Source organism: Penicillium chermesinum, assembly GCF_028974085.1.
Source record: "Penicillium chermesinum strain IBT 19713 chromosome Unknown utg000002l:1.0-5270490.0:1.0-5274688.0, whole genome shotgun sequence".
Classification (NCBI taxonomy): Eukaryota; Fungi; Ascomycota; class Eurotiomycetes; order Eurotiales; family Aspergillaceae; genus Penicillium; species Penicillium chermesinum.
The window spans coordinates 4,360,233-4,385,848 of NW_026695312.1; the positions used below are offsets into that span (position 1 = coordinate 4,360,233).

The 25,616-nt window shown below is 48.8% G+C and overlaps 9 protein-coding genes across 9 annotated transcripts; 3 read left to right on the top strand and 6 right to left on the bottom strand.

Annotated features, from left to right (window-relative positions):
- Nucleotides 1-628: 628 nt before the first annotated feature.
- culA (cullin culA) lies at nt 629-3,169 on the bottom strand (the record flags this gene model as incomplete). Its single annotated transcript, XM_058471802.1, has 6 exons — nt 629-817; nt 878-979; nt 1,018-2,102; nt 2,158-2,781; nt 2,871-3,028; nt 3,093-3,169. Coding segments are annotated over 6 exons (2,235 nt in total), but the record flags the coding sequence as incomplete, so codon positions are not given.
- A 1,350-nt stretch (nt 3,170-4,519) lies between these two features.
- Nucleotides 4,520-4,864, top strand: N7468_002506 (cupin domain-containing protein; the record flags this gene model as incomplete). Its single annotated transcript, XM_058471803.1, has 1 exon — nt 4,520-4,864. The coding sequence occupies one exon, from the start codon at nt 4,520-4,522 to the stop codon at nt 4,862-4,864; it is 345 nt and encodes a 114-aa protein (XP_058334944.1).
- A 107-nt stretch (nt 4,865-4,971) lies between these two features.
- Nucleotides 4,972-6,133, bottom strand: N7468_002507 (phospholipase D regulator; the record flags this gene model as incomplete). The annotated part of the gene is made up of 2 exons (XM_058471804.1): nt 4,972-5,843; nt 5,899-6,133. The coding sequence occupies 2 exons, from the start codon at nt 6,131-6,133 to the stop codon at nt 4,972-4,974; spliced, it is 1,107 nt and encodes a 368-aa protein (XP_058334945.1).
- Nucleotides 6,134-6,529: 396 nt separating this feature from the next.
- On the top strand, nt 6,530-7,491 carry N7468_002508 (mitochondrial K+-H+ exchange-related family protein; the record flags this gene model as incomplete). The annotated part of the gene is made up of 3 exons (XM_058471805.1): nt 6,530-6,966; nt 7,028-7,083; nt 7,148-7,491. The coding sequence occupies 3 exons, from the start codon at nt 6,530-6,532 to the stop codon at nt 7,489-7,491; spliced, it is 837 nt and encodes a 278-aa protein (XP_058334946.1).
- Nucleotides 7,492-8,027: 536 nt separating this feature from the next.
- On the bottom strand, nt 8,028-9,921 carry N7468_002509 (uncharacterized protein; the record flags this gene model as incomplete). Its single annotated transcript, XM_058471806.1, has 10 exons — nt 8,028-8,111; nt 8,173-8,288; nt 8,353-8,380; nt 8,437-8,634; nt 8,688-8,902; nt 8,984-9,127; nt 9,187-9,518; nt 9,571-9,643; nt 9,698-9,711; nt 9,770-9,921. 10 exons carry the CDS (start codon nt 9,919-9,921, stop codon nt 8,028-8,030), a joined length of 1,356 nt encoding a protein of 451 aa, XP_058334947.1.
- Nucleotides 9,922-11,914: 1,993 nt separating this feature from the next.
- Nucleotides 11,915-13,378, top strand: end3 (cytoskeletal adaptor protein SagA; the record flags this gene model as incomplete). The annotated part of the gene is made up of 3 exons (XM_058471807.1): nt 11,915-12,253; nt 12,336-12,570; nt 12,636-13,378. The coding sequence occupies 3 exons, from the start codon at nt 11,915-11,917 to the stop codon at nt 13,376-13,378; spliced, it is 1,317 nt and encodes a 438-aa protein (XP_058334948.1).
- A 2,027-nt stretch (nt 13,379-15,405) lies between these two features.
- N7468_002511 (uncharacterized protein) lies at nt 15,406-15,907 on the bottom strand (the record flags this gene model as incomplete). Its single annotated transcript, XM_058471808.1, has 2 exons — nt 15,406-15,706; nt 15,762-15,907. The coding sequence occupies 2 exons, from the start codon at nt 15,905-15,907 to the stop codon at nt 15,406-15,408; spliced, it is 447 nt and encodes a 148-aa protein (XP_058334949.1).
- A 2,646-nt stretch (nt 15,908-18,553) lies between these two features.
- On the bottom strand, nt 18,554-21,346 carry N7468_002512 (putative SNF2 family helicase/ATPase PasG; the record flags this gene model as incomplete). Its single annotated transcript, XM_058471809.1, has 5 exons — nt 18,554-19,392; nt 19,457-20,198; nt 20,254-20,946; nt 21,008-21,055; nt 21,137-21,346. The coding sequence occupies 5 exons, from the start codon at nt 21,344-21,346 to the stop codon at nt 18,554-18,556; spliced, it is 2,532 nt and encodes an 843-aa protein (XP_058334950.1).
- A 1,523-nt stretch (nt 21,347-22,869) lies between these two features.
- N7468_002513 (uncharacterized protein) lies at nt 22,870-25,426 on the bottom strand (the record flags this gene model as incomplete). The annotated part of the gene is made up of 3 exons (XM_058471810.1): nt 22,870-23,247; nt 23,424-24,800; nt 24,914-25,426. 3 exons carry the CDS (start codon nt 25,424-25,426, stop codon nt 22,870-22,872), a joined length of 2,268 nt encoding a protein of 755 aa, XP_058334951.1.
- Nucleotides 25,427-25,616: the final 190 nt, after the last annotated feature.

A 25,616-nucleotide genomic window follows, 5' to 3' on the forward strand; every position in this document is an offset into this window, starting at 1 on the left:
TCTATAAGCTACAGTTCCTTGCTTTCGCTCTTGAGATTTCATTTTAAGACCATCGTACACGACTCTTGTCGCTTTTAATTGATGACCGATCATACATATTTGTTCTCTGGGGGGTTTTGATGAGACAATTTACACGGAGTGGATGATGTGTGCATGTTATTAGAAATAGATCAAATAAATTCATTATCGACGCTCTACCTTGACGCGTTGCTTCCTGGCCGACGCCTTCCTTTCAAGTGCTACTGGTAAATATGGGATGACCGGGAGGGGGGTTTTCTACAACTGAGCTAGATACCAAATGCGGAGTATAGGAATAGTGAATCGGGTTATCATTGGTTTGTCGTCTCAGCGCTATGAGGAAACATGAAGCCATGAAGATAGGCAAAAAAGCAAAAAAGAAGAAAAAATACAATGTGGTGATCTTGATCCGGTAGCTCCTTAAGATTTCAAGCAAATCCAGTCCTGGTTTCCGTAAGAGATGATGTGATGTAATTCGGCCGCTCAAGTCCCAATGGATAATGAAAGTGGTCGAACTAGGAGAGAGAGCCATAGCCGTAATAGGGCACGAAGAGCGTTAGGCGAGTTGAGAAACTTGGAATTTGAAACGGAAAGGCAGAGAGTAGAGCTCTTAGGCAATGTAAGAAATCTCGTCTCCGTCGAGGCGTTCGATGTAGTCCTTCTCCATGAGAGCTTCGATATTCTTTTTGATATCAGGAATCTTGGGGGGGAAGCGCGCCTTTACTTGCTGAATAACCTCCTGAACGAGTTGGACGTGCTTCATCTTCTTGCGGGACTTCATGATGCGAACGATGGCAGACTGGGGAAAAGTAAGCACGTCAGTAAGATGCGCAACAGGTGAGTAAAAAGATTGACTTACCTGGAGCAAGAGCTTTCGATCTTCTTCCACCGTCTTGTGGGTGTCATCGGCTTCGACCTTGGCCTCTGACTTGATCTGGATATTGAGGTTCACCTTGACCTTCTTGTTTTTGAAGTTGTAGTTGAGCGAGAACGTTGTACCGGGCTCTGGCTTAGCACCCTGGGGCTTGCAAGAAGCACTTTGGCCTTGAGAAGAATGCCAAGGTTAGGATCAAGCATCTCACTGTTTAGAATGGTGGCCTTGTGGATGTCTTCGTAGGAGAGGGTGTCGCTCTCGTTAAACAGCAGCAAGATGCCCATCTGGAAGGTCGACACCAGGAAGGTGTAAGGGATCTTCGCGTTTTTGATATAGTTAGCCTTCACTTCACCCTTACAGAGCTGCCAGAGCCATGTCAACTTGCGACCGCTGTGCTTGTCGAAATAGAACTTTTGGAACTGCTCTGCAGTCTTGGCAATCTCCTCTGGGGCGGAGAATGCAGTGTTTGGTGGGTTGAGAGGCCACATTCCAGTGCCCAGGATCTGGAACTGACAGTCCACAGCCTTCTTTCGCTCATCGTCAGTGAGCTCTTTCTCTTGCCAGTCTTTGTAGTTGGCGTTGAGATCCTTCGAAATTTGAATATCTTGGAACATGCGCTGAAGCTTGTTAGTGTATTCGAAACCGCAGGCCTCCTTCAGCTTGCTGATCATGCTTGTCTCCGCATCATCGGACACAGAGCTGGTGTGGACCAGACGCTTGGCTAGCATCTTTGAGTAGAATTTTTGGAAGACGTCCTTGTCCTCAATATATTTGAAGACGGTCATGATTTGAACGAGCATCTCTTCAAGCTCAGATTCCTCGGCTGCCTTAGATCCTTTCTTCAGCAAGGAATCGGTGTACTTGGCGAGCAACTCGGGAGATCGAGTGCTGACTCCGTTGGTGACCTTATTACGGTTGACGAATTCTCGGCAGGCATTGTCGAGAGATCGCACGAATTCGGACTCGCCATTGAAAGCATCATCCACAAGGTTCTGGTACCTGGTATGGACCTGGAGGAGAGCATCCACATACAGCTTGGGCTCCAATGATGATTCGTCGCCTTCTGACTTGACCTTTTCTATCGCAGCCAAACCGGCACTTCGCACATGGGCCTCAAACGTCGAACGCAAAGGATCCAGGCCTTCCTTGATACGGGAAAGCAAACTATACATACGAGCCAGATCCTCCTGGCGCTCGTTATCCAGCAAGACTTGGAACTCGTCCCGTAGCAAAGCGGAGTGATTCGCGACGAGGACGTCTCAGACAAGTGTTTGTGAGGGCTTTCTGAACGTCAGGGTGCAGGTACAAGCCCACTCGAGCCTTCTCCTCCTCAAGTCGGGCCTCGGCCTTCTTCATGTATTCCACCACGCTGTTTTCAGCCACGAAGACCTTTGATTCGTTCTGGTAATAGCTTCGCGTAGCGTCTATGAACGGTTTCTGGAAGTATTGGCGGTAGACGTCGAGGGTTGACTTCTTGCTATCATTTTCGTCCAAGCCCAGGGAGACGAAGGAATCAACGATGCTCTTGATCTGCATCTGTTCGATGGTTTCGCCATTCCGCTGCTTCTCGATCAAGTTTAGGACAGCATCCATAACCTTCTTATGCACATTCTCAAAGAAGTCGTCCTTCCACTTGACCAGGTGCAGTGTGTAAACGTCATAAACGTGCTTCTTTCCTTCATCGATTTCTCTCTTCACCCAGTGGCGGTTGAGGTAACTGAAGAGATGATTGATATATTTGGCGGCAGTCGTGTAACGGGTCCACTCGCGAATGTAAAATGCTAGCAGGGCTTCCTCGTTGTGGCTCAGGGACTCGGTGTATACTGTCTTCAGGTGACGAGAAAGATACTCTCCTAGAAGCTTGTAGAGTTCTTCGCCCAGTAAGTGTGCTAAAGCGTATGGGCAGGGACTTGTTAGCGAGGCCTTTTAGTAATGACGGGAGTTTGAAGGGTGGCCATGTTCTGAGGACCAGACATACCTCCTCGGTGTGCTTGCAATCCCTGGTTGTTGACAACAGCTTTCTGGGACGTGCAGAAGTTATGAACAGCCGTGTAAAGAGCCATGTAGATCTTCATATCCACTCCTTCATCGAGTTTGACCATAACACTGTTGATTCCGCCCTCCAGAAATGACCAGCTAAAAAAAAGCACCCATATTAGTACCCATATCAGGACTCATATTCATGGAAGTCAGGACCCACGTTTCATCCAGGTCATCTTTGTGAGGTGTTTGCGGCATGACGGGTGGCATGTTTGCGAGCGTGGCGGGGTTCGATGTGCTAAGTTAAGAGCACGAGGTTCGCTATCAGGAATCTCAAAAGTCTGTCTTCTGTCTAGAAAGTAAAAGCAGTAAACCCGGTCAGCTTAGAAAGCTCAGGATGGCGAAAACAGGAGCACTGACAAGGCGGCGGAACAAGCGTAGCGCCACGGACGAACAAGAACGCGTGATATGGGAATAGGGGCCACGGACAACCTGGATGAGGCTAATCCTGGCCTCGATAGTCTGGATGAAAAACAGGAAATACAACCCAGGACTCCAGAGGCGAAAAGAAATGAAGATCAGGCAGACGAGGTGGGCGGCAAGACTCTTGAGGCTGAGGAAGGGCGTGGGGAGAGAAGTCCATTATGGCAGGCGGTGAGCGCCCCAGTTGGGGCTGGTTGATTTTATGTGTGGCTTGTTTGTGATTCCTTAGGATTTTGTATTGCTTCGCTCGTGGAATTTATTCTAAATAGTATAAAAGAGACGGCAATACGGCCCGTACTTACGATCCGGCCTCTTCACTCTCAATAATAAATCTAGAATAGTGTAATAAGACTAGACAAGCCAGATTGTAGACGTACAATGGGAACTTTATCTGAACCCTGCTGTCTACTTTTTCTTATGCCCTTTTCAATCTCCGAGTCAGTAAGCTCTACTAGTGTGCATAGAACTAGTAATAGAACTGAATACCACCAAGGAATAAGGTTCTTCGAGTTAGAATAACGTGCCTGTTCTAAAAATTTGACATGAAAGATTAATGTACCTCTATATGTACTAGCATTGATACACAAGTTCTGCATTCCTATAGTACGATTTGATATCATGTGCATCGTAAGACTATGAGGGAGTTTCCAGGTTTTCATCCGCCATACACTCCAGCATTATTACTAGTAATATAATACATGAGATCTCATTACAGGTAGACCGTTGGGGTTCATTCCCGGTTTATTTACTGAGTTCGACATGGAGCTTTGGGCAGAATGCCACATCTGTCCAATCTCGAGAAGAAAAAGCTGTTGAACCGAGCATATCGATGACCAGAAAGGGCAAAGACAAGCACATTCGAAAGCCGGCCAGATGACCCCAATAATGCAAGAATGACGTCATCGCCATAGTCATAAGAACTGAATGTGCCATGAGGATCATGTGCAAATTAGAGTATCAACACACAGAGCCAGCCATGGTCATTACCCCAGAAGCTGATATTCAAATCACTTGCCGGCAGATCCCACCATGGGACCGAATCCCCAATACATCCATTCAAGGAAGACCTCTCATCATTTACCATGGGGCATTCGATGCCACAGCCGCTGACCTCACTCGGCACCTCGGGGAGTAGGTGCGGTTCTTCCACAGTGGACATACACCATGTACAGCCAGACTCATTTCCATTCCACCACTCACGAGGTTCTTGCGGTCGTGGCTGGTCGTGCTAAGCTTTGTTTCGGCGGCGAGGGAAATCCAGGTCGATTTGAGCCAACTGTAAAACGCGGGGACTTGATTATTGTGCCTGCCGGGGTCGGTCATAGACTATTAAGGGACGAGGGAGACGAGGCGTTTCAGATGGTCGGTTCGTATCCACATAACAAGGAATGGGATATGTGCTATGGGCGCCCCGGCGAAGAAGAGAAAGTACAGCAAATCTCCCAACTCCCTTGGTTTGACCAGGATCCATTATATGGGGAGAACGGGCCGGCGCTTCGTGTACATTAAAGCACCGCTGGGCGTAGCTAGCAGGGATCCTAATGATGTACCCGTTCAACAAGCCTTTCGAAGGAGTTAGCGAGACGCCCAGCCAAATTTGAACTACCAACGTTGACTTACCGAAGAACGCTGATGGCGAATGTCATGAGCCAAGCAATAAGAGCAACGAGCAACACGGATGCGAGAGCCTTCTGCCTGGTGCAGATTGAATTATTCCGAGGATCAATCCTTGCGTTAACCTCCGATTCAGTGCAAGACCCGGTGACTTCGTTCAAAGAGTTAAATGCCAAACTCAAGTTAGCCGAATCGAAGACTATGAAAAACAAATCCAGCAAAATAAGACGTGCTTTCGCGAGAGGAGGACGTAGTCCAAGAGGCTTCGAGGAAAACTCGTCGAACGTGATGTAAACAAGATATACCAATGCCACAGCATCGACGATGATAGCCATTAATGCGGACGGGCCATTGCGATGGTGATCCTCGTCTGACATATGCTGAATTGAGCCCCCCAAGGCTAACGCAGAAAGCGAGAAGCACCAGACAGTGAGACGAAAGATTAATGGCACGATTGCGCTTCGTAACAGCGTGCTATGGAAACGCTTGAACCAGATCTCACGGCGGGTTCCACTCGTAGTGTGTAATGGGAATTCCGGCGTGTCGCCTTCCAAAAGCGTACCACGCCATGGGCCGGAGTAATTCCCCATATTTTCATCCAACCATTCCGGCGTAACCTGTTGCGTTTCACTGCCAGGTTCGCGAGGGTATTGAATCGTCCGAGAAAAGGTCTTCCAGCGTGACTCGCGGTCCGGAGAAGGGGAGCGGTCGTTGTATTCGTATTGGCCGGACGAATTTTCGGGTCTAGGCTTCGCATATGGCGAGTGATTGTGTTGCGCGACGCGTGCATCGTTTGGTTCTGAGGGTAGAAGACGATCTGCCGGTGAGGCATCTTCTTCCTCATCTGGGTGTTCTTCAACTGATTGGATCCAAGCTGTACGGTTCGGGAGGTTAGAGAAATTCCCTTGGAGTATTAATCAATCACGGACCAGGTAGAGTGCGTAGAGGGACATGCGCGGACGGGGCAGCTGTTTGGTTCGCTGGAAAGTCCGGAGTCTGGCTTGCCGTAGCCGGCGAGGTGGAGGCGCTGTTCCGAGAAACATTCGAGTGCGTATCTAAAGTAAGATGGTTTCCGAGGCGCGATGAAGGTGTATCCGATGCTTTTTCTGACAGTGGTTCGCCAATCAGCCCACAAGGGGAATCGCTGGAGCTCTTCGCGTCCATGGGCTGATCCCTCGCAAGGAAGATTGATAACTCGGAAACAACGGGAAACGTCGATTCTTAATCGGCATCACCTATCAAACCGAGACTTGGCGAATTAGGCCAATCGATTTGGCCTACTCAATGGGGGAATAATGTTTGAGAATGGAAAGAGCGGATCTTTCTTCAGTCTTCGGATGTTGGCAGACTAAGGAAGCAAGGAAGATCAGATCGATAACTGGGCCTCGGGCCAATGACGTTGCCGCCTTGGGCCGTTTTTGCTCCAACGTGATCCATCAAGTGGCTCCCCTCGTTTCCAACTCCCTCGTCAACAGAGCTACCCATTTCCACCAGGAAATGTTCTCCTTCTTTTCTCTTTTATCACTGCCATCCTAGACTGTCCCCTTTACCCCCATTGCAATGCGCCTCTTCCTCATCCCCATCTCCACGCGACGGGCGTTGATCTACGCTCGGCCACTCCGTAAAGACATCGCCAAGGAGCTATCGATGCTTGACCGGGTGACTACCAAGGCCGCGCAACAATGGGCTAAATGGGAAGAAGCTGAAAGTGGATGGAAGAAGCAGCTCGTCACTTGGGGGAACAAAGTTCAGCAACGTATTCCATTCGAAGAATGGGGGCTAAAGAGTATCCCGTCTCTCAAATCACAACAGAAGGTCGACAAGGAGCACGGGAGCAAAAAAATCGATCTTCTCTTTCCAGGCAACGCGGTGCACGTGGAGAAGATCCCAAGTTTATTGCATAAAATTGCGACAGAGCGACAAGAATTCCACAAAAGCAAGATGCGGTGGAGTTTGGGAACCGCCCCATTAACCGCCCCATTTGCTCTGATCCCCGTGTATGTACCTTGGAGCCCATGCATCTCTGGAACATCGTTATTGACTGCATGTCTCCTATAGGATCCCCAATATCCCTTTCTTCTATTTGGTGTACCGTGGCTGGTCCCACTGGCGAGGTGTGTCGATGATCATATTGCTGTTTCTCCTGAATAATATTGACCGGTCATTCGCCATTAACAGCACTAAATGGCTCTCGCCATCTTGAATACCTTGTTGACAAGAAGCTTCTAAACCCTATCTCACTGTCCGGACTCGAGCAGCTTTACTCCAAGCGTACCTCCAGTGCACTCGATAATACCCCAATTAATACCCCGGCGGCGGAAATGATCGAAGATATTGAGCAGAGCGAGGAGAGAGTTCTTTTGAAAATGTCAGATGCTAAGGAGCTAGCCAACATCCTGGACGCACCTGAATTGGCTCTAGAAGCGGAGCGGGCGATTGTTCAGGTGGGCGAGCAACTGGAGGCGCAAAAGGCCCAGAAAAAGGCCCAGCAGAGCAATTCTGATGAGAAGAAAGGCTCATGACTGACCAAAATCCCCTGATAGAACATCTATCTTTTGCCATATATTATCTCCTAACCCAATGTACCAATAGCTCGTTACAATAGACAGCTTGAATGACTAGGATACCCAAGTCTCAATATTATTTTGCACTGGAATAAATCCCCAATTACCGAATTTAAGAATTGACGCGCTGTGTAGTGATGGTGATATGCAGATCCCGTGGTGTTTGATGCGACATAAAGCTGAGATGGATGAATGTTGAATCCAAATGCCCCACAAGTACTCGCGTAGGCGAAAAGTTCTAATGTACAGTTTTTTAAGACTATTTACAATGATCTATGATGATGTATAAGACCGCATCTCTTTGACAGTACCCATGCCGTTCGAGAGCATCGTTCGATAGACTAGACGTCGTAGTCTCATGCAAATGACAAATGATTATAATGACGATAGAAACGTCGACCATTGGACCTCGGCCATTCCAATGGTATTGAATGAGGAAAAAAGTCATTCGAAAGGTGATTTGTTGCAGGTTTGGAAAGGTGAAGGCGAGGAGATCAGCTGCTCGCGCTGCATGTCCAAGCACCAGAGCCTGAGTCCTCGTGGATAGCGGCTCCGGAGACCCATAGACCCAGTCCGCACTTGAAGAGGTCAGTCATCACAAAATGAGAGGAAATGAAGAGAAGCGAGAGTAATTCTTACAATAGCACAGGCGATGGCTAGAACGAAGACATTCGTGATTGTCAAGAAAGCCTTCTTATAGTTCTTGAAGTACTGGCCACGGTTCATGTGGAACCAGAAGATGGCAGGCAGGCCGACTATCACTTGATTAGTACATTTCATCAAATTGAATTAGATGGAAAATATGAAGGATGGCCATACAGCTGAACCAACTACCAAATAGCGCACTCTAGAAAAGAATTGTTAGCCTTGGGTTTGCCGTTGGAAAGTATTATGAATACTCACAATGAGACTCAGAAGATCGTTGAAGACAGGGATTGACTCTGCAACAACCCATGATACGACCCAGACCCCGAGACAAATCCCAACCCATGTACCGATTGAGAAGAAGCTCCGGCTATGCATCTTGTCAGATCCCCGGAACATGCGCACGTAGATGTATTTACAAGCGACATGGCCCAGAACAACACCAGAAAGGATAGTCTGCCAGTTATTAGAAACAATACCACTCATATGGAACATGACGGTGTACTCACAGTAGGGATAGCGAGTCCCCAAGCAACCTTTCTCATCAATGGACTCAGAGATTCAATAGCCGGCGATTTGACATCAGGCCCGACATATCGGTAAATGATCAGAGCGCTGATAAGGTACAGAACAGTGTCAATGATTTGAAGCATCGCCAGGGATTTATTGAACGTTCGCGGGTCTTCTGTCTCTGACATGAAGCCGAAGTATGCAACATGCGCAACTATATAGACGCGGTTAGCATGATAAGTCTCGGCACTACTAGCAGCATTAGAATTTTGAGAATTGTAATCGATAAACATACGATAAGCAAAGATAATGTTAGTCACTGCCAAGAAGCCCTCCCGGAAGCTGACGTTGGTCGTAGCGTGAGTGGGGATATGGCCTTTGCTTTCAACACCCACAGTGATCATCGTCACCATCACAGCAACGAACACACTCACGAATGCTACAGAATGCCGATGAGCTGGCCGTCCATATAACTATAGGCCATTTGGGGACACTCACATATAACAGACATCACATACACTTTGTCCATGGTCCGAGGCAAAGCGCCCAGGAAACAGATGACGAGACCAACAACACCAAACACTAGTGTGCAAGTGCCATGGTCTGTCAAAGCATTCATGAGGATGTTAAACATCAGAATATTGCTGGCCATCAGGAAAATCAGTAACAACAGCTGGCCGATTCCCATCAGTTCACGGCCGACGCGACCCATCAAGAGCTCGCCTGCGTCTCCCATGCTATGGATATGAGGATGACGAAGTTTGAATTGACCGATTTCATAGCCGGTGTACCATGACAAGGCTGAGATGAAGACAATCATGATAGCAGCTCTTTTGTAAGGTTAGCATTATCACAGCCACAGGAGAGAAAGAGACAACGCACGGTGCCATTCCAAGAGTCGCAACTGCTGATGGAAGAGACAGAATTCCCACAGAGACATTCTCAGCAATCATGACTGGAAGCCTCGGTTAGATTTTGAGGATGATATGAGAAGTATTGAGTCACTCACGCATCCCGCAGTGCCTGACGATCTTGTTAATATCGGATGAATTATGACTTTCGGCCAGAGGATGAAACATACCACCACTTCATAGTTCGATACTTGACCTCGGCTTGATCTTCATTGCCAAAGGGCTCCAGTTCACCTGCCGATAAAGGCTGATCCGCATCTTTCTTGAGGGACTCATCGCCGGCTGATTTTGCCTGTACCGCGTATGACTCCTCGTCAGACATAGCGAGAGGAATACAATGATCTTTTCAGATCAATGCTTGGCAGATGAAGGCCAGATGAGTCTTCGAGGTCTCAAGCCAACCTTGAAATCACAAAGCCAAGAAAAATTCTGAACGTGGAACTATGTGGAGCCCATGTGTATTCCGCTGCGGCGGGAGCGGGTCAGGTTGGATATCTGAAGTATAGAAGCGTAATGAAAAAACAGGAGTGGTTCCCCGTAACGGTATAGCTTGCAATTCTGCATGAATGTGGGCCCATTAAGAGAATTACCACCAATAGAAAAAGCTCTCCTGAAACAGCACGTGATCTTCCCGGTAATTTACCTCGTACTGGTCACCGAGTCAAGCCGAAGCCGGTCGTGAAATCCCTTTTCGGTCCCGAATTTCTCATTGGATCAGATTCCATGAATAAAAGACCTCGCTATCTCCTTGAGTAGGATTGTCTGTGTCTGAATTAATTCATCACCTGCTGGCGGAGTGCTAATGGCTGTCTATAACATTCACCGCGGCTTCTTCAAATGTAATTGTAGCAAATCCTTCTCCAGGGGAGTGTTTAGTGGCTCCATCCCGTATATACGCATTGTAGTCTTTGGCGTATTGAAATATCCCTCGTCTTCATTTGAGACTGCAAAATCGGAGTCCCCCTTTCAGTTTCATTCTATGAAGCAGAAACGATAATTCTCTTGATTAACCTTAAAGTATATCTAAGGCAAGTGAGAGCATTAGCTTAGCTAATCTCGACCGTGGCCGTGTATACACGCATGATTCCCAAAATCTGCTTATGGAGTTTGCCTTTCCATATCCTTTGTTAATCATACCGCTCAACTACCCGGACAGATTACTTTCCCTCCGGCATGGGTTCTCCTGCTTTCCTTGTGTTTCCTATAGCCACCGTGCCTCGGATCGGCCCCTGTGCTCACTCTACAATCAGGTCCTCACTTTCCACCGATTGACTATAGGAAAGGTGAGTCTGATCCCTGCATCAGACCGTGCCAAGGCCAATTTGCAAGCTAACGTGGCTGCTGAGGATGAGGTCTTGGTAAGGAGTAGCCATGATTCACTTCGAGACTGTAACCCGGTATATAGAGTCCGAGAGCCTACCGGAAATTGTTTCTGGATGGTTAAAGCTTGCGACGTTCTGAAGGCTCGCCAAACCCATGCAGGTGAGTGGGAGGATGTGCTCTTCCGGAGACCATGGTGCCTAAGGAAGGTAGCCTAGATCAGATTACCTTCCACAGCCCCTTCAAGTACCGATCAAACTGTCGAAAGTTTCTTGACCTCGAGGAAACCAGAATACTCCAGGAATACTTCTCTGGCTCAAGTGATGCTCATATCCTAGTGTGAGGATGGATCATCATCTTGTTTCCCGCTCAGAAAACCATTGGAGCAGTCATACCCCGCTTGATAGCCAGCAGTGGAGTCAGAATATTTGGCTGTGATCTGAAGCTGGAGGCCGCCGAGAGAACCAAGTAAGCGTATCCTGGAGGACAATGTACATGCTACAGTAGAAGTTGTGGTGATAGATATTTTGAGTCTCGTCAATATCAAAGAGATTCTTGAAGCGGTCATGAAGTTCCGTGGCTGGATTGAGTCCTCCTGAGAAATATCCGTCAAATTGCTAAACAATGCTTCCATCACGGGACTGCGGTACATTAACAAGTGACAGATCGCGTGTGCATCCGCAAAAGCTGCTACCGTTCTCTTTACCGAGTCTCTTAGTGCCATACAGTTGCTGCGATAGTGTTGGGCCTTAAACTTCCTCGGTGGTAGGGCGGTGATACATACATCCATAGTCACTGCATCCCGTACTCGTAGTACGACCCGCGCAGCCAACCAACTGGCCGTTTCCGGAACTTGAAACTTCTCATTATTGAGAAAGGAGAGTCGTGACAAAGATCGGAGATGTAATGATACAATCACTCATATTTTATTGTAATGCGAAATGTCTTTTGGATCAGCTACAATCAATAGATCTAGTAGTTCACAGTAAACAGCGATGACCTCAGATCCCCTGAAGGCGGAGCAGTGGGTCTCCACCAACCTCAACGCCCAAAGCCGCCCCGGTCTCGACCTCCACAACTCCCATTCACCAATCATGGCGACCAAGAAGATCGAACAATGGGAGATTGAACGGTACTGGGAGATCTTCGCCTCCCTGGCGAACGGTCAAACACACCTGAACAGCTCCCAGGCCGCCTCTGTCCTGCGCAACAGCCGACTGCGCGATGACCAGCTCGAGAAGGTCTGGGACATTGCGGATGTCGACGGCGACGGCGAGCTCGACTTCGAAGAGTTCTGCGTTGCCATGCGCCTGGTATTCGATCTCGTCAATGGCGTACGCAATCCCTTCTTACCCCTCCCTTTTACCCTCCTGCCCCTCTCCGGTACTGAATCGCACTGACGTGGCGGTGCGATAGGAGCTACAAGAGGTCCCAGCAGCGTTACCAGACTGGCTGGTCCCCGAATCCAAAGCACATCTCGTTCAAGCAACCAGGGCATTAGGAGGCCATCAAGAGCAATTCGAGCGGATAGAAGACGAGGACGACTCGCTCGGCCTCAAGGATGGCTTCGACTGGTACATGAACCCAGCCGATCGATCCAAGTACGAGGAAATTTACAACGCAAACAAAGGCTACCGCGGCCAGATCACCTGTAAGACACCCCACTAGCTACAGACCAGGTCCGTCGCCACCTATATAACTAACCCGGAGCTCTAGTTGATTCCCTAACCCCCCTCTACGAGTCGCTCGATGTGCCCGACACCGACATTCGCTCAGCCTGGAACCTCGTCAATCCTTCCGCGTCCCCCGCCATCAACAAGGACGCAACCCTCGCCTTCCTCCATGTCCTGAACTACCGCCATGAGGGGTTCCGCATCCCGCGCACGATCCCCGCCTCACTGCGCGCCTCCTTCGAACACAACCAAATCGACTACCAGATCGACAACAACACCCGTCCTGCCCAACGCTGGGGCGCCGAAGGGAACACCGAGACATCAACAGGACGCAAGGCCAAGTTCGGCGACACCTATCTCAGCCGGCTGGGCGTGGGCGGCAAAGGCTCCTACCAGCCCAAGGGCACCGATTTTGGTGATACAGTACAAGACGAGGAGTGGGAGAAAGTCCGTCTGCGCCGGGAGCTAGCTGAGCTCGAGGAGAAGCTCAAGGCTGCAAACCAAGCCTCCGAGTCACGGCGGGACCGACCCCGTAATGACGGGGGCCCGAACTGGGTGCTTGTTAAGAAAGAGGCATTGCAGCTTTTGGAGTATAAGGAGCGGGAACTAAGGGAGTTGCGTGAAGGCACTGGGCGGTCGAAGGATGGACAGAGTCTTGAGCGGGCGAGGGAAGATGTGAATACTGTTGGCGAGCAGGTGGAGGGACTCAAATCTCATTTGGCTTCTCGCAAGTCGATCCTTGCGGACTTGAAGCAGCAGATCGAGGATGAGAGGTCTCGGCGATAAAAGATTGGCCGCCTAAGCTTGGGGCTGGCTTTCTATTGCTGTCTCTGCTTGTTTCTTTACATGTTCACATCATACGTCTTCCATACCACTTTGTATAGCGACACTCGCGAGAGAAAAAGGCGATGAATGCTTTATTCTTCAGGTGCAATGACCCGCACAGACTCTCTGGACTACTTGATTTTACTGCCTGTAGGAGATTTCCAAATTACACTTTACACATGGGATATATTGAATGCCAATTTACACTACTTTACTTGACTACATAAGCGCCCTTCACAGAGTTGCACCCCGCAAGATTCGTCAGGCACCCAGTTCAACGGGTCCCAAAAACAACATGACTACCTTTGGGGCCCGCTCAACTCCAGCACTTGACCAGGCCCCAGAATTGTTTTAAGCATAGTCAGCTTAATCACATAATTTATACGTAATATATGTATCATACTATATACAATAACTAAGGACAGTGCTAGTTAGCTACACCTTCTGCTACCCCTTTACCTACACCCTTCCTTCAGCTGTTCCCACTCCTTCAGCTCTTCCCCTCCTTCAGCTGCCTCCCTCCTTACACTGTTTAGGAAATATTCATGCCCGATAATATCCATCATCTTGTAGTAATAATATTGATGCCTTAACCATAGCTAACCGACAATGCGTTGCCGATTTAGCTAATGGGCTCGATCTTAACCCTATCGACACAGCATTTCCGGCCCAAACAAAGCGAGTTCCTACCCAAAAAGAGACCTCACCCGAATCAATCACCCTAACCAAAACGATCATGCACAGTACAGACTCGAAAGCTGCTAGTGCATCCTTACTTACGCCCGCAACTTGCGTTTCGGGGCCTGGCTCTCTTTGCTCCGTCTGTCTGCCCTCGATATGGGCCCTTCAAGAAGGTCGGATTGACGCCACCGAGGAGGAACAAGACCTTCAATATTCGATACGGGGTCGCCGGTCCAGTATCGCACGACGACATCCCAATCATCACCCTGTAAGAGGAACTTGGATAGATGACGGTCATCAAGATTCTTGAATACTAAAATAGCATCTCCATGTCTTGCATATTAAAGTGCGTAATCGAGAGACGGGGTAGTATAAAACCCAGGGCCAAATTCATGCCGCAAACTTTGGCTCAGTCAAGTTGGCATGAAAAATGTATCCGAGGAATAAATTGCTTGGCGGGTCACTCCCTTAAACAGCAGGTTGCCGTCTAGGGCAGAGATGAAGTGATTCCTTTGATCGGCAGCTTTTCGATTAATCCGGTGTGTGCGATTTGGTCTGACTTTCATACGACTAATCTGGGATAGAAAAGATCGGCCGTGGTAGAAAGGGAGGTCATGGCATAGCGTTAAAATCCTCGGTCCACTTCTGCGCACAGCGTGCCTTTGTGGAAAGCGTCTTGGTAATCATGTAGACGTGTTCGTCAGATAATTTATGTCCAGCTGGAGGTAGTTAGTATCGGCCGTCGACGAATACCATCTCCGTGTGTCTGGGGAGGGAACCCCAGTTGGCGGGATCATTACCCTTATGGTCGAGCTTGTCGTGCCATTTAAAGATCTCCTTAGTGATAAAGCTTTCAACTCTGCCTTATCTGCGCTAGTACAGAGCGTATCGGTTAGTTCGCGATTGGAAGACACGGCTTTCTTCTTAAAACGGCGTCTTTCAGTTTGATCTTGGTTCTCTGTTTTGTCCTCGGGTTCTTGACTGTCACTTCCTTTCTTGTAGTTCGATGTTTTGGTCGTAGACATCTCCTTCCTGTTCTATATCGGTGTCTTGGTGGTAGCTTTCGTCCTCGGTATCCTCGGTGTGTGTTATCATGGTAGACGGTGGAGATGTCATGATGGGTTATATTAAGGTAAGGCGATATAGGAGCGAGTAGTAAGGTGACTGGGTATGGAATTATATATATATGGAGGTGAGATAAGGTGAGTAAGACAAGATGTGTGTGAGAGAGAAGTAAGGCTCGAGTTGTAGGATATTTTGGGGAACCCGTAAGGGTATGTTGAAGGGCTAATGATCTTGGACCGGCGTCAGATAGAGCAGGGTCGGCAAGAGAGGATCAGTGGGTAGCAGCGGAAGACATTGCGGCGGACGAACTCATCGCACTTGGCCTGTATTTCCCTCCACGCCACGGGGGCGTCGTCATAACGCACGTCGACGGCCAGGATGCCCATCCGGATATTGACCACGAGGTCGAGATTTCTGGACAGGGTAGGGAACTGCGCCTCATATTCCCCAGTTGGCGTGGCAGCAGCGCCCTGTGGGATAAGCATGATATTATCCGTAAGGGTGTAAGCAGGGTCGGTGATCAGCTCTTGTAAATAGTCGACCCTAGCAGCCATATAAGAGGCTTGATATTCTGCCCATCAACTGGACGCCGGGATACCCAGCAAGGTTCACAAACAGTGCATATGCGCTCTGGAATATGAGGAGAGTCGAGGTTGTGGGATAGATCGCGTCGAGTTCTATTGTGTACCCAGGCGGGAGGGTCTCGATCCAAGTGAGGAACCTTTGAAGCTGTTCTCGGGTCATGTTTTCGGCAATGCGAACCGAAAAGACCGCACGTAGCGAAGGGGCAGTGGTTCTTTATTCCTGGGTATAGTTGTTTCGCAATCTCGTGAGGAATAGGGCCAGGGAATGGCACACCGGCTGCCCATATAGGGGAATAAAATGTGTCAAGCAGATCAAAAATATCCCTAAAGTCTTCCCATCTAGTGGGCGGGCGATAAATCTCCGGGGGAGTAGGCGTATCATCTGGAGTAGGCGAGGTGGCATCTGCTATTCTTGTGGGCGAAAAGCGATTAACCTCCAGAGGAGGCTCCGGCAGTGATGTTTTAGGGATACAGACACAAGAGTATGAGTCTGTTTGAGCGGTATTGGGGCTGTGAGGGGCTGTAGGATAGACAGAATCGGTTGCCCTGACAGGACAGACTCGAAAGCTGCTAATGCATCCTTGCTTACCTCCATAACTTGTGTCGGGGCCCGGCTCTCTTTGCCCCGGACGTCTGTCTACCCTCGATATGGGCCCTTTAAGAAGATCAGATTCACACCACTGGGGAGGAACAAGACCTTCAATATTCGATGTGTGGTCGCCGGCCCAATATCGCACGACAGCCTGTGAAACTAATTTCGACAGACGATGGCAATCAAGATTCTTGAATACCAGAATAGCTTCAATATAGCCTTAATATAGTGGAATTCGCTGACAGGCCGGGCTCATAACTGTTGGAGCTGCAGGAGGAAGGTCTGTAATGTACAGTGTGGAGAGGAACAATGAGTGACTCTGATTGTTCTGAAGGATTGGTAAACGGTGGTAACGGCACAGCGTGTTTCGCCACACCCCCCAGGGCTGTGTAGTTCGCTAGGTTGAACTAGTAGGCCTGGCGCGTTTAGGCCATATTCAACAAGTCATATGACCTCTTTAAGTTGGGATCAAATCATGTTTGCTTCGTGCGGCTCTATGATATGCCGCATATCCTCTATCACGAGCTTCCGACGGCTATCTTCGGAATTACTTTGAGGGAGGACCTTTTTCAGGCCATCTGCAGGCGTTTATTGGTGAGGATCCATTTGATTTCGAGTATTCCCCTCTGTATTTGCTTATATAGCCAACTTTGTGCGACATTGATATGCTTGAATTTAGTGTCGATCCCCAGATTTTCGCGCAATTGTGGACGCTTGGCGCATATCTCGATCCTCGTCTTCGATAATAGAATTGACCGATTCGATATAATAACTCGCATAATCTATATCGAGTCGTGGTCGCTGGGTTCGCGTCGTTTGGAGGATGTTTGCCTCGTCGTCGCCATTGATATAGTTTAATAGGGTTAAGATCAGGCGAGTATACTGTGAAGGGCTAAAGTAAGACTTGACTCAATCTATACTAGGCCACGAACTGTGTTCGATAAACTTAAGAAAAGGAGTTCAATACACCAGTCCTCCGCCATTAGTATGCCAAGGTCACGTATCCTACATGATCAACATCGGGCCCTGGCCCGTGACATATACAGTCTAATTTTTTAACCTACATCCCGTGCTCTTTAAACTAAACCTATATATCTTTCGCAGTACAGATCTTTTTGTTATCTTGTTAAAATATCATTCTAGGTTGATAGTGATCGATATTATGGGAGGTGTAGGAGAAAAAAATAAAAATGTGGGTGGTTGTTAGGGTGATGGTAGTAGGGCCTAGTGCACACAGACTTTTGCGCGGGTGTTGTATATCGAATCGATCAACTCTATTATCGAGGACGAGGATCGAGATATGCGCCAAGCGTACACAACTACATTCCATATTGGCAAACAACAACACCGCTGTGTCCTGTATATCCAAGTGTGTACTCAAGACATGCGGTTATGTAGAAACCCGGGCCAAATTCATGCCGCAAACTTTTGCTTAACAAGGTTGGCATGGAAAATACGGCCAAGGAACAAATTGCTTGCGGGTCACTTCCTTAAAGAGCAGGTTGCTGTCCAGGGCAGAGATGAACCGATTCCTTCGATCGGCAGCTTTTCGATCAATCTGATGTTTGCGATTTGGTCTGACTTTTACACAACTAATCTGGGATGGAAAGATGGGGAGGTCTATTAGGGGCGCCCTGCTTAACTTATCGACGCTAGTAGATACATTGGATGGTATAGTATTATTATAGCAAGAGATACTGGCTTCTTAGGCGAAGGGGTCCGAAAATGAAAGGTCTTCTATAGCTCTACGAGAGATAAATTCTTGTTTATAAAGTTGTTGTATATACTAAAGTGGTGGAGCGCCCTGTGGGATAAGCATGATAATTATCATCCGTAAGGGTTTAAGCAGGATCGGTGATCAGCTCTTGTAAATAGTCGATCTTAGCGAGCTACAAGAGGCTTGATATTCTGCCTATCAACTGGTTCTCTATTCCTGGGTATAATTTGTTCTGTAATCTCGTCGGGAACGGGCTCCTCTTCTGTCGTTATTGGGCTTAACCTTGAGATTATGAAACTCGGTGAGTCGCAGATGGAATGATTGTCTGGCTTGCTTTTGAAATTGCCGTCCCAATGAAATGGAAGACTCAGTCACTCTTTCCAATATCGTGGTTGCTTTAATGCTGCCCACTATCGGCACAGAGTATTCATCTTTACTTAAGGCCTGACCCTCATGTCGCCAGAATACGAATACACTTGGTAAATGGAGGTCATGTATTAGCCAATGAGTGCTTCACTCCCATTAGCCTTAGTCTCCACGGACACGAAAGCTGCGCCAGTTCGGTCCAAGCCCTTCTCGTTCCGAGCATATGCCTCTTCACTACGATCAGTGAGAATGCTCAAGTCCTCGTCCGAGAGGACAGAAGAGCCGGCCCCGACATCGAAACGCTCGAACTCGTCCTCTCCGAGAGCTTTGCGAATATCGTCAAAGTCGTGAGAGTTTGAATTCGGGTCCAGAAGCGAACGGAATTTGCCCTTTTGAATAACAAGCCGCTCCAGGCGTCGTTTAGCGTCGGCCTTTTCCAGTAATGTCTGCTCCACAGTGCCTTTGGTTGCAAGACGATACACAATGACTGGCTTCTTTTGGCCGATACGGTGAGCGCGGTCTTGCGCCTGAAGGTCTTGCTGAGGGTTCCAGTCTGAGTCGAACAAAATGACCGTGTCAGCCGCGGTAAGATTAATCCCCTGGCCACCTGCTCGAGTACTTAGAAGGAAGATCTTGAAGTCCGGATCAGTATTGAAGGCTTTGATTTGGTCCTGACGATCTGACTGCGACATAGCACCGTCGATGCGGCAGCACTCCCAGGATCGAAGAGTGGTTGCCCATTCAGCGATTATGTCCAGCTGGACCTTGAATTGCGAGAAAATCAAAATCTTGTGGCCTTTCTCAAGTAGGCAAGGAATGAGTCTGTCTAATAGCTGCATTTTACCAGAAGCAGATACCAGAGATTCGTCGACATCCCCTTTCCACGGCCAGTAGAAGTTGTGGGGGGAATTACAAGCCATGCGGGCTTGCATGACTGGGTTCTGCATCTTCTTGTGGCCGATTTCTTTCTCTTTGGAATTGTTAACACCTGTTTGAACACGAAAAGAAAGGGAAGGGGATTGATAAGCACGAACTTGCTAAGTCAAGGTTCTTCTTCTGACGAAGTTCTTCCAGCTCGGTATCATCGGGTAAAAACTCGACCTCATCCTCCTCGTCATCCAATTCTTCTCCGCGATCAATCTTTCGCAATCGTGCATTGAACTCGCGGTCGCTCATTTCCTTGTATGTCTTGACAGAACGACGTCTGCCGGAATCGCCTCGCTTTGACTGTGGAGATGTTTTCGTCCGCTTAACAGGAGAACCGGACTCACTGCTCTCGCGCCGCCGTTTGGTTCCACGTGTCTTGCTGCCGCTAGCCTCAGTTTCCTTGTTTATGCGTTCAAGGGCTTTCGCTTCGAGGTGCTGCCGTCCAGTGCCGTTGAGAATCTCGCGGTACAGATCCTTCTGCTCGGTTGTCATAGGCGCATACAAAATATACTCGCGCTTCTTGGGCAACGAGTGCTCGACATCGCTCTTGACACGACGCAGCAAGAAGGGTTTCAGAATCGCATGCATGGTCGAGATTAGATTCCGGTTCCTTTTCTCGATTGTTGCTTCTTGTCCCTTCTCGTCAAGGACAGATGAAAAATCGAACCAGCTCTGAAAACTGTCAAGGTCATTGAAAATTTGTGGAAGCAGAAAATGAAGCAAAGACCATAACTCAGAAATGTTATTTTGCAAAGGAGTCCCCGTAATAAGGAGACGGTTAGCAGAGCGATAATTCAGGAGCTCTTTGATCAGTCGACAGTTGAAATTTTTCAAACGATGGCCCTCATCCTGAAATATGTCAGCATTTGTACAATCCGTATCGAGTGACCCAACCAAGACACACCACGATGATGTATTGCCAATCGTACTGGCTCAAAAACTTTTTGTCATTGATACAAATCTCATACGAAGTACAGACAACAGGGAAGTCCGCCTTCTTCTGGTCTTTCACCTGCATCTGCTTTTTGCGCAACTCAGCACGTTCCTCCTTGCTACCGTGATATTTGACAGCGTTGATACCTGGCGTCCACCGCCCAATTTCTTCAATCCAGTTTCCCACCGTGCTGAGTGGCCCAGCAATCAAGAAGGGACCATTGCTTTTAGACTCCTTCATGTGAGCGATCATGGAAATTGCCTGCACAGTCTTGCCGAGGCCCATCTCGTCCGCGAGGATACCACAAAGACCGTTCATCCAGAGTGTCTTAAGCCACTCGAGGCCTTCCAGCTGGTACTTCCGCATTTGACCTCCACTAACTAGCTTTGGCTGCTGGGTAGCCACCAGATCTTGCTCTCCGAGAGCGGTTGGATTGGCCTCGAATTCATCCGCTGCTTGAACGAGGGCTTCTTGCACCGTCGTATTTTTTTCGGGCACTTCGACATCAGCTTTTTTTGAAAAACCTGGCAATGGAGCCTCCTTCTTTGCTCGCAATTTTCTTGGGGCGCCCTTTCTTCGTGCTGGCTGGGCGGGCGGTATCTGTAGTCTCTGCTGTGGCATCTTGTTCGGCATTGCGACGGGATTGACGACGTGGTGCGGGCGCTGGCTTAGTCCCAGATTTATCTTTCTGATCTTGTTGCTTCTGAGAAGCTCTTTTCTGTACTTCCTCCTGCTGACTTCGCATTTTCTCTTCCATGATTGAGGAGAACACCTGTAGAAGAGTTAGAGGCTTTTCTCATGATTTCCTGCAAAGATAGCTGAGGCTATCGATAATAGACGCCTGCATACTTACCTTACTTGCTTGCAAGAGATGCATCAGGGCTTTGACCCCGTTGTCAACAGCCTCAGGATCTTCCAACCCTGAGGAATCCTTCTGGTCCGCTTCCGTGGAACCGGCTTCAGCACCCTCACTGCCATCATCGGCGACAGGAGATGAGGCGGCCGTTGACTCTGGCTGGAAGGTACCAGCCGGGGAATCAACGGTTGACTCGGCACTTGACATTATGTGAGATCGAAATCAAAGAGGTGTGAATTGGCAGTGGACCAAGTAAATGAACTCGACAGGGGGGGTTAAAGGCGTGGATAGGGATAGGGGCGTTGTTTGGAGACGAGAACCCCCTGGATCGGCTTCCGGTCTTAGAGAAAGTGCAAACGAGAGACAAGCACAGAAACCCGATCTCTGGAGGTCGAAATCGGGCTCAGCAAAGAACAAAGACCTCTATAACCTTCCAAGTTGGGATGAACAATGAAGACTGGAAGCGCGTGCCACGCGCGGATTTTCGCGTCACCGCACGGACCAAGTGGTAATGGCAATTACGTCGATCCGACACCCAGATCGAGATCGATTTCAAGACAAGCCTGACGAGTCATACAAAGACGTCATTCATAGCACAGGAGCAAGAGATTGTATTATATACTAGTAGTTGTTCTGAAAGGACAGGCAACATGTAAATAGGATAGCTTGCCGAGTATTGACAGCTCTTCCTCGGGCCCCGTGTGGACGAGACGGGCCATCTCTAGCGTCAGGAATTCCACCGAGGATTGGAGGTACAAAATAGATGGGTCACGTACGACTTGTCTGTCCCCGAGCCTCTTCATAGACGCACCGCTGCATAAGATCAGGGCGGGCACTGGCATATCCGATATCCTTCACAATGCCCAGGTCGGGCACCACACTAGGAAACCCCCGAGCTCGGGTCTACCTGGAGAAGGCACTGTGGGAGCAATTGGCCGCGCCGTAGTTGACGTAATGGGGAAGCCAGGAGTTGCTTTTGGGGGTCAATCTGGCTGTATATTTAGTATCTCGAATTTGGTGCTGCTACTGTTGTTGTCCTCCTACTATTAGTCGCTTGATCACAGAGTTAGGACTACCGGTAGAACATTCCCAAAACCGCTAAACGGCACAGCCGTGCTGTTGTGACGAGCCCTCGCTCTGGTGCTAGATTATATGTTAGTTAACTATAGTATTTAGGTAGTTATTGATACAGAGCTTAGTCAACGAGTGTCATGTGCTGGGAGGTATACAAAAGCCCATGTGGTGATCTTGCTGCACCCAATGAGAAGCGTTCGGGTCAAAGGTGAAATCGGAGGCGCTCCTTAGGGGATCTCGCCATGGGTCTGAATTTCGGCTTATCTGTTGAACCCCCAGTTCTTTACTCTTTCAACTGAATGCTGTGTTTATACACTTCTGATTTTGCAGGTTTGATATTGATATTTCATTGTGACTAATAGTAGATTACTAACTAGTAGAGAGAAGGGGGAGTTCTTTAAAGAAGGGGAATTCTTTAGACCACAATTTTTTGCTATCGTACAGTTGAGTTCTCGTTCTTCCTTTTAGTACATTTCCCCTGGCAAATAACCACGTCCTCACCTGGATATTAGAACCTTCCACTGCTTCTCAAATCCAATCAAAATTTCCTCCATCCATATTCTCATGTTTCATTAAAATCATATCCTCGCATATTCCTCAATTTCAAAGCAACATCCTCCACATTGTGCCCGTTAGATTCTCTCGCATATTCACAATTAGTAAATTTGAATCAAGATGACCTCATCCAGCACTCCATCACCTCCATCAACCCCTTCGGAGTCTTCAATTTTGCTTCCTCGGACAACCTGTTTCTCCTGGTCATCAGTGAGTTCTTCAGTTTGGCTTTCCTCGTAAACATGCGTTTTATCACCAGGCTCATGCTCCGTACCAGCGACCGACGATGTCGTCTCCTTCGCCTCTAAATCCAAACAATCACTCGGCTCGTGATGATCACTGAGTCCCAGCTCTGAATCCAAGCCACAAGTACACCTCCACTCAGACAGCCAGCTTTCATCAAGGGGCTCGCCATCTTCGACAGGGTTCAAGGGCGGGAAGCTCTCCCCCGTCTCCAGAAAAAAGTCGTCCAGCTTATTCTGACTCTCCGAGTGCGGAGCATACGGAGAGCCCGTAAGCATAGGCGAAAAATTACGGAAATGGTTTTTCGCCCTCTGTGTCCCCAGCACTCCCGACGAGCCGAGAATGTGAAATTCGAGGGGGAATAGCAGATACGAGTATCCCCATCTCCCCCGATCTTCGAACAACCATAAACGGGAGTGCCTTCGATCAGAGGTGCGTAACGGACAGCACTCATCGCATTTTTCTCGTTTTCTGCACACTGGGGAGACATACTGCGCGCGGCCATACGGTTGACATGAGGCAGATTCTGAGTCCTGGTCTCATTTTCGGCCTCGCGGGCCTCGCGGGCCTCTCGGGCTTTCTCACGAGCCTGAATAGATTCCAGATGAGCTTCATTAATAGCAGCTTCAAAGCGCCGCTGGGCGATGGTGTGGTCCATAGCAAAAACCTTCCAGCTTGGCGCCAGCACGCGCATCAGAGGCACTTTGGTCGTGGGTGGAGACGGCTTCTCGAGCGCGGCGCTAACATATGGGAATGTCATGGAGGAAGTCCCATCGCCAACAGGCTCGTCGATCATTTCTTCATGCCGTGCGGGAGCGCGGCTGGGCGTCGTTTGGACATACTCGGGGATAGTTTCGGTTTGCTCCAGGGATTCTGTCTGTTCAATACTTGGGAGGGCATGTTCATAGGGAATTCCTTTGTTAATGATTCGATGACGAACCACCGCGCGTCCTCCAGCCGAAACTTCTAATCGAAGCCCGCCGTTAGAGTCATTGATTTTGTCTGGGGAGAAGCTAAGTGGTTCACCTTTGGGACTTTGCTGCGGCGGGCGGACAAATGCGCGGAAACTTGGTGAAACTCGCTCCAGTCCGCGGTCACTGGGTGGGCGCCAGTTCGATGGGTGACCCCTGCTCAAAGCATTCGAACGATGGACCGGTACATTGGTTTCAGGATCCTGCAGGTACAGGTCGCGTGGGTTAACGTATTGCACTCCACCTGGGCCTTTTTCACCTTTCAGTTCTCGTGTCCAAGTAGTCTCGGCCCGCGTGTCAGGAGGCGAGGAATATCGAGTTCGATTGGAGATCTGCTGCAACTCGATCTCGCACTTTCCTGTCAGGTCTTCTTTCCATTGAAATATCTCCGGCTCATCATGTTCGTGCTCCACGGATTCTTGCAACTCGACCATGCCATGACCCCATTCACCGGCGAATGCTTTAGAGAGGCCCCGTCGTAGCAAAAACTGCCTGGCTACTAGGACATCCACTGACTGACACAAGTTGACATGGACAGATCCAGATATTGTGTCCTTCAAACTGTCTTGAGCTTTCTTCGATACTTGGCGGAGTACAAGCTGCAGAGGCACCTTGTGATTCTTGATATCACTATTGTCAAATGCCAATAGATGTTGTAGCTGGATGAAACGCATCTCAGCCAGACGAAGGTTCTCTCGCCGATCTTGCTGGACCCGAGTCGAGAGATAAGCCTTGTACTTGCTCACGTCTTCATCAGTGAGATCGAGCTTGTCGAGAAGTTGCTTGCAGTTTGCCTCTTTCTTAATATTTTGAACAATCTCGAGTTGAATTGCGGGATGTATATCACTCCACACTGGATTGATAATCTATTGCTATCATGTTAGTGAATCGCGGTTCTTTCGCCTCCATATAAGCGATGGTCAACACATACCTTTGCGCCAAGATTTTCCGAGTCGTCGATTGGCTCTTCAAGATCGCTATCTTCAAACACACGGGTCCCATTTTTGGGAGAAGGAGCCGTATTCTCCATATTCGTGACATAAGTAACATTATGTTCAGAGTTGCTGGAACGAAGATTTTCCAGTTGGTTCCATGGCAAAAGATTCAGAGGATCGTCCGACTCATCAACATCTTCATCACTCTGATTAGCTTCTCCCTCATGCTCGGCAAACTGCTCGGCGGGCTGTTGGGCAGGCTTTGGGCCAAATGGTAAAGATGGGAACGCAGCAGGGGGCAAAGTAGGATCGAACGGAGTGGAGGTCGGCTTCGGGGAGGATGGACGACGGTGGGCAAATGGAAGTGGCGATGGAGATCCTCGTCTGTCATTATTTTCTTCGCGAGACGCTCGGATCGATTTGTAGAGAGCAGCGTTTTTGGGATCGACCACATCATCGCCATAACGCACCGGCGCTCGGATCGTGGCGCGGAGGCTCATACGACCCATGTTGCGTGTGTCTGGAATGGTACACAATTTGGTTAAGAAAAAGAGGAACTTTAGAGTTCAGGATATTAGCTCCGCCCCAGACGCGTCTTCGAGTCCAAAAAAGTGAGACTTAAAGGACAGGTTTATTATGGTCTGGATGAGACCCAGGGGAGACCCGGGTCGCCAGTGACTGATGAACAAGCTTAAGCAA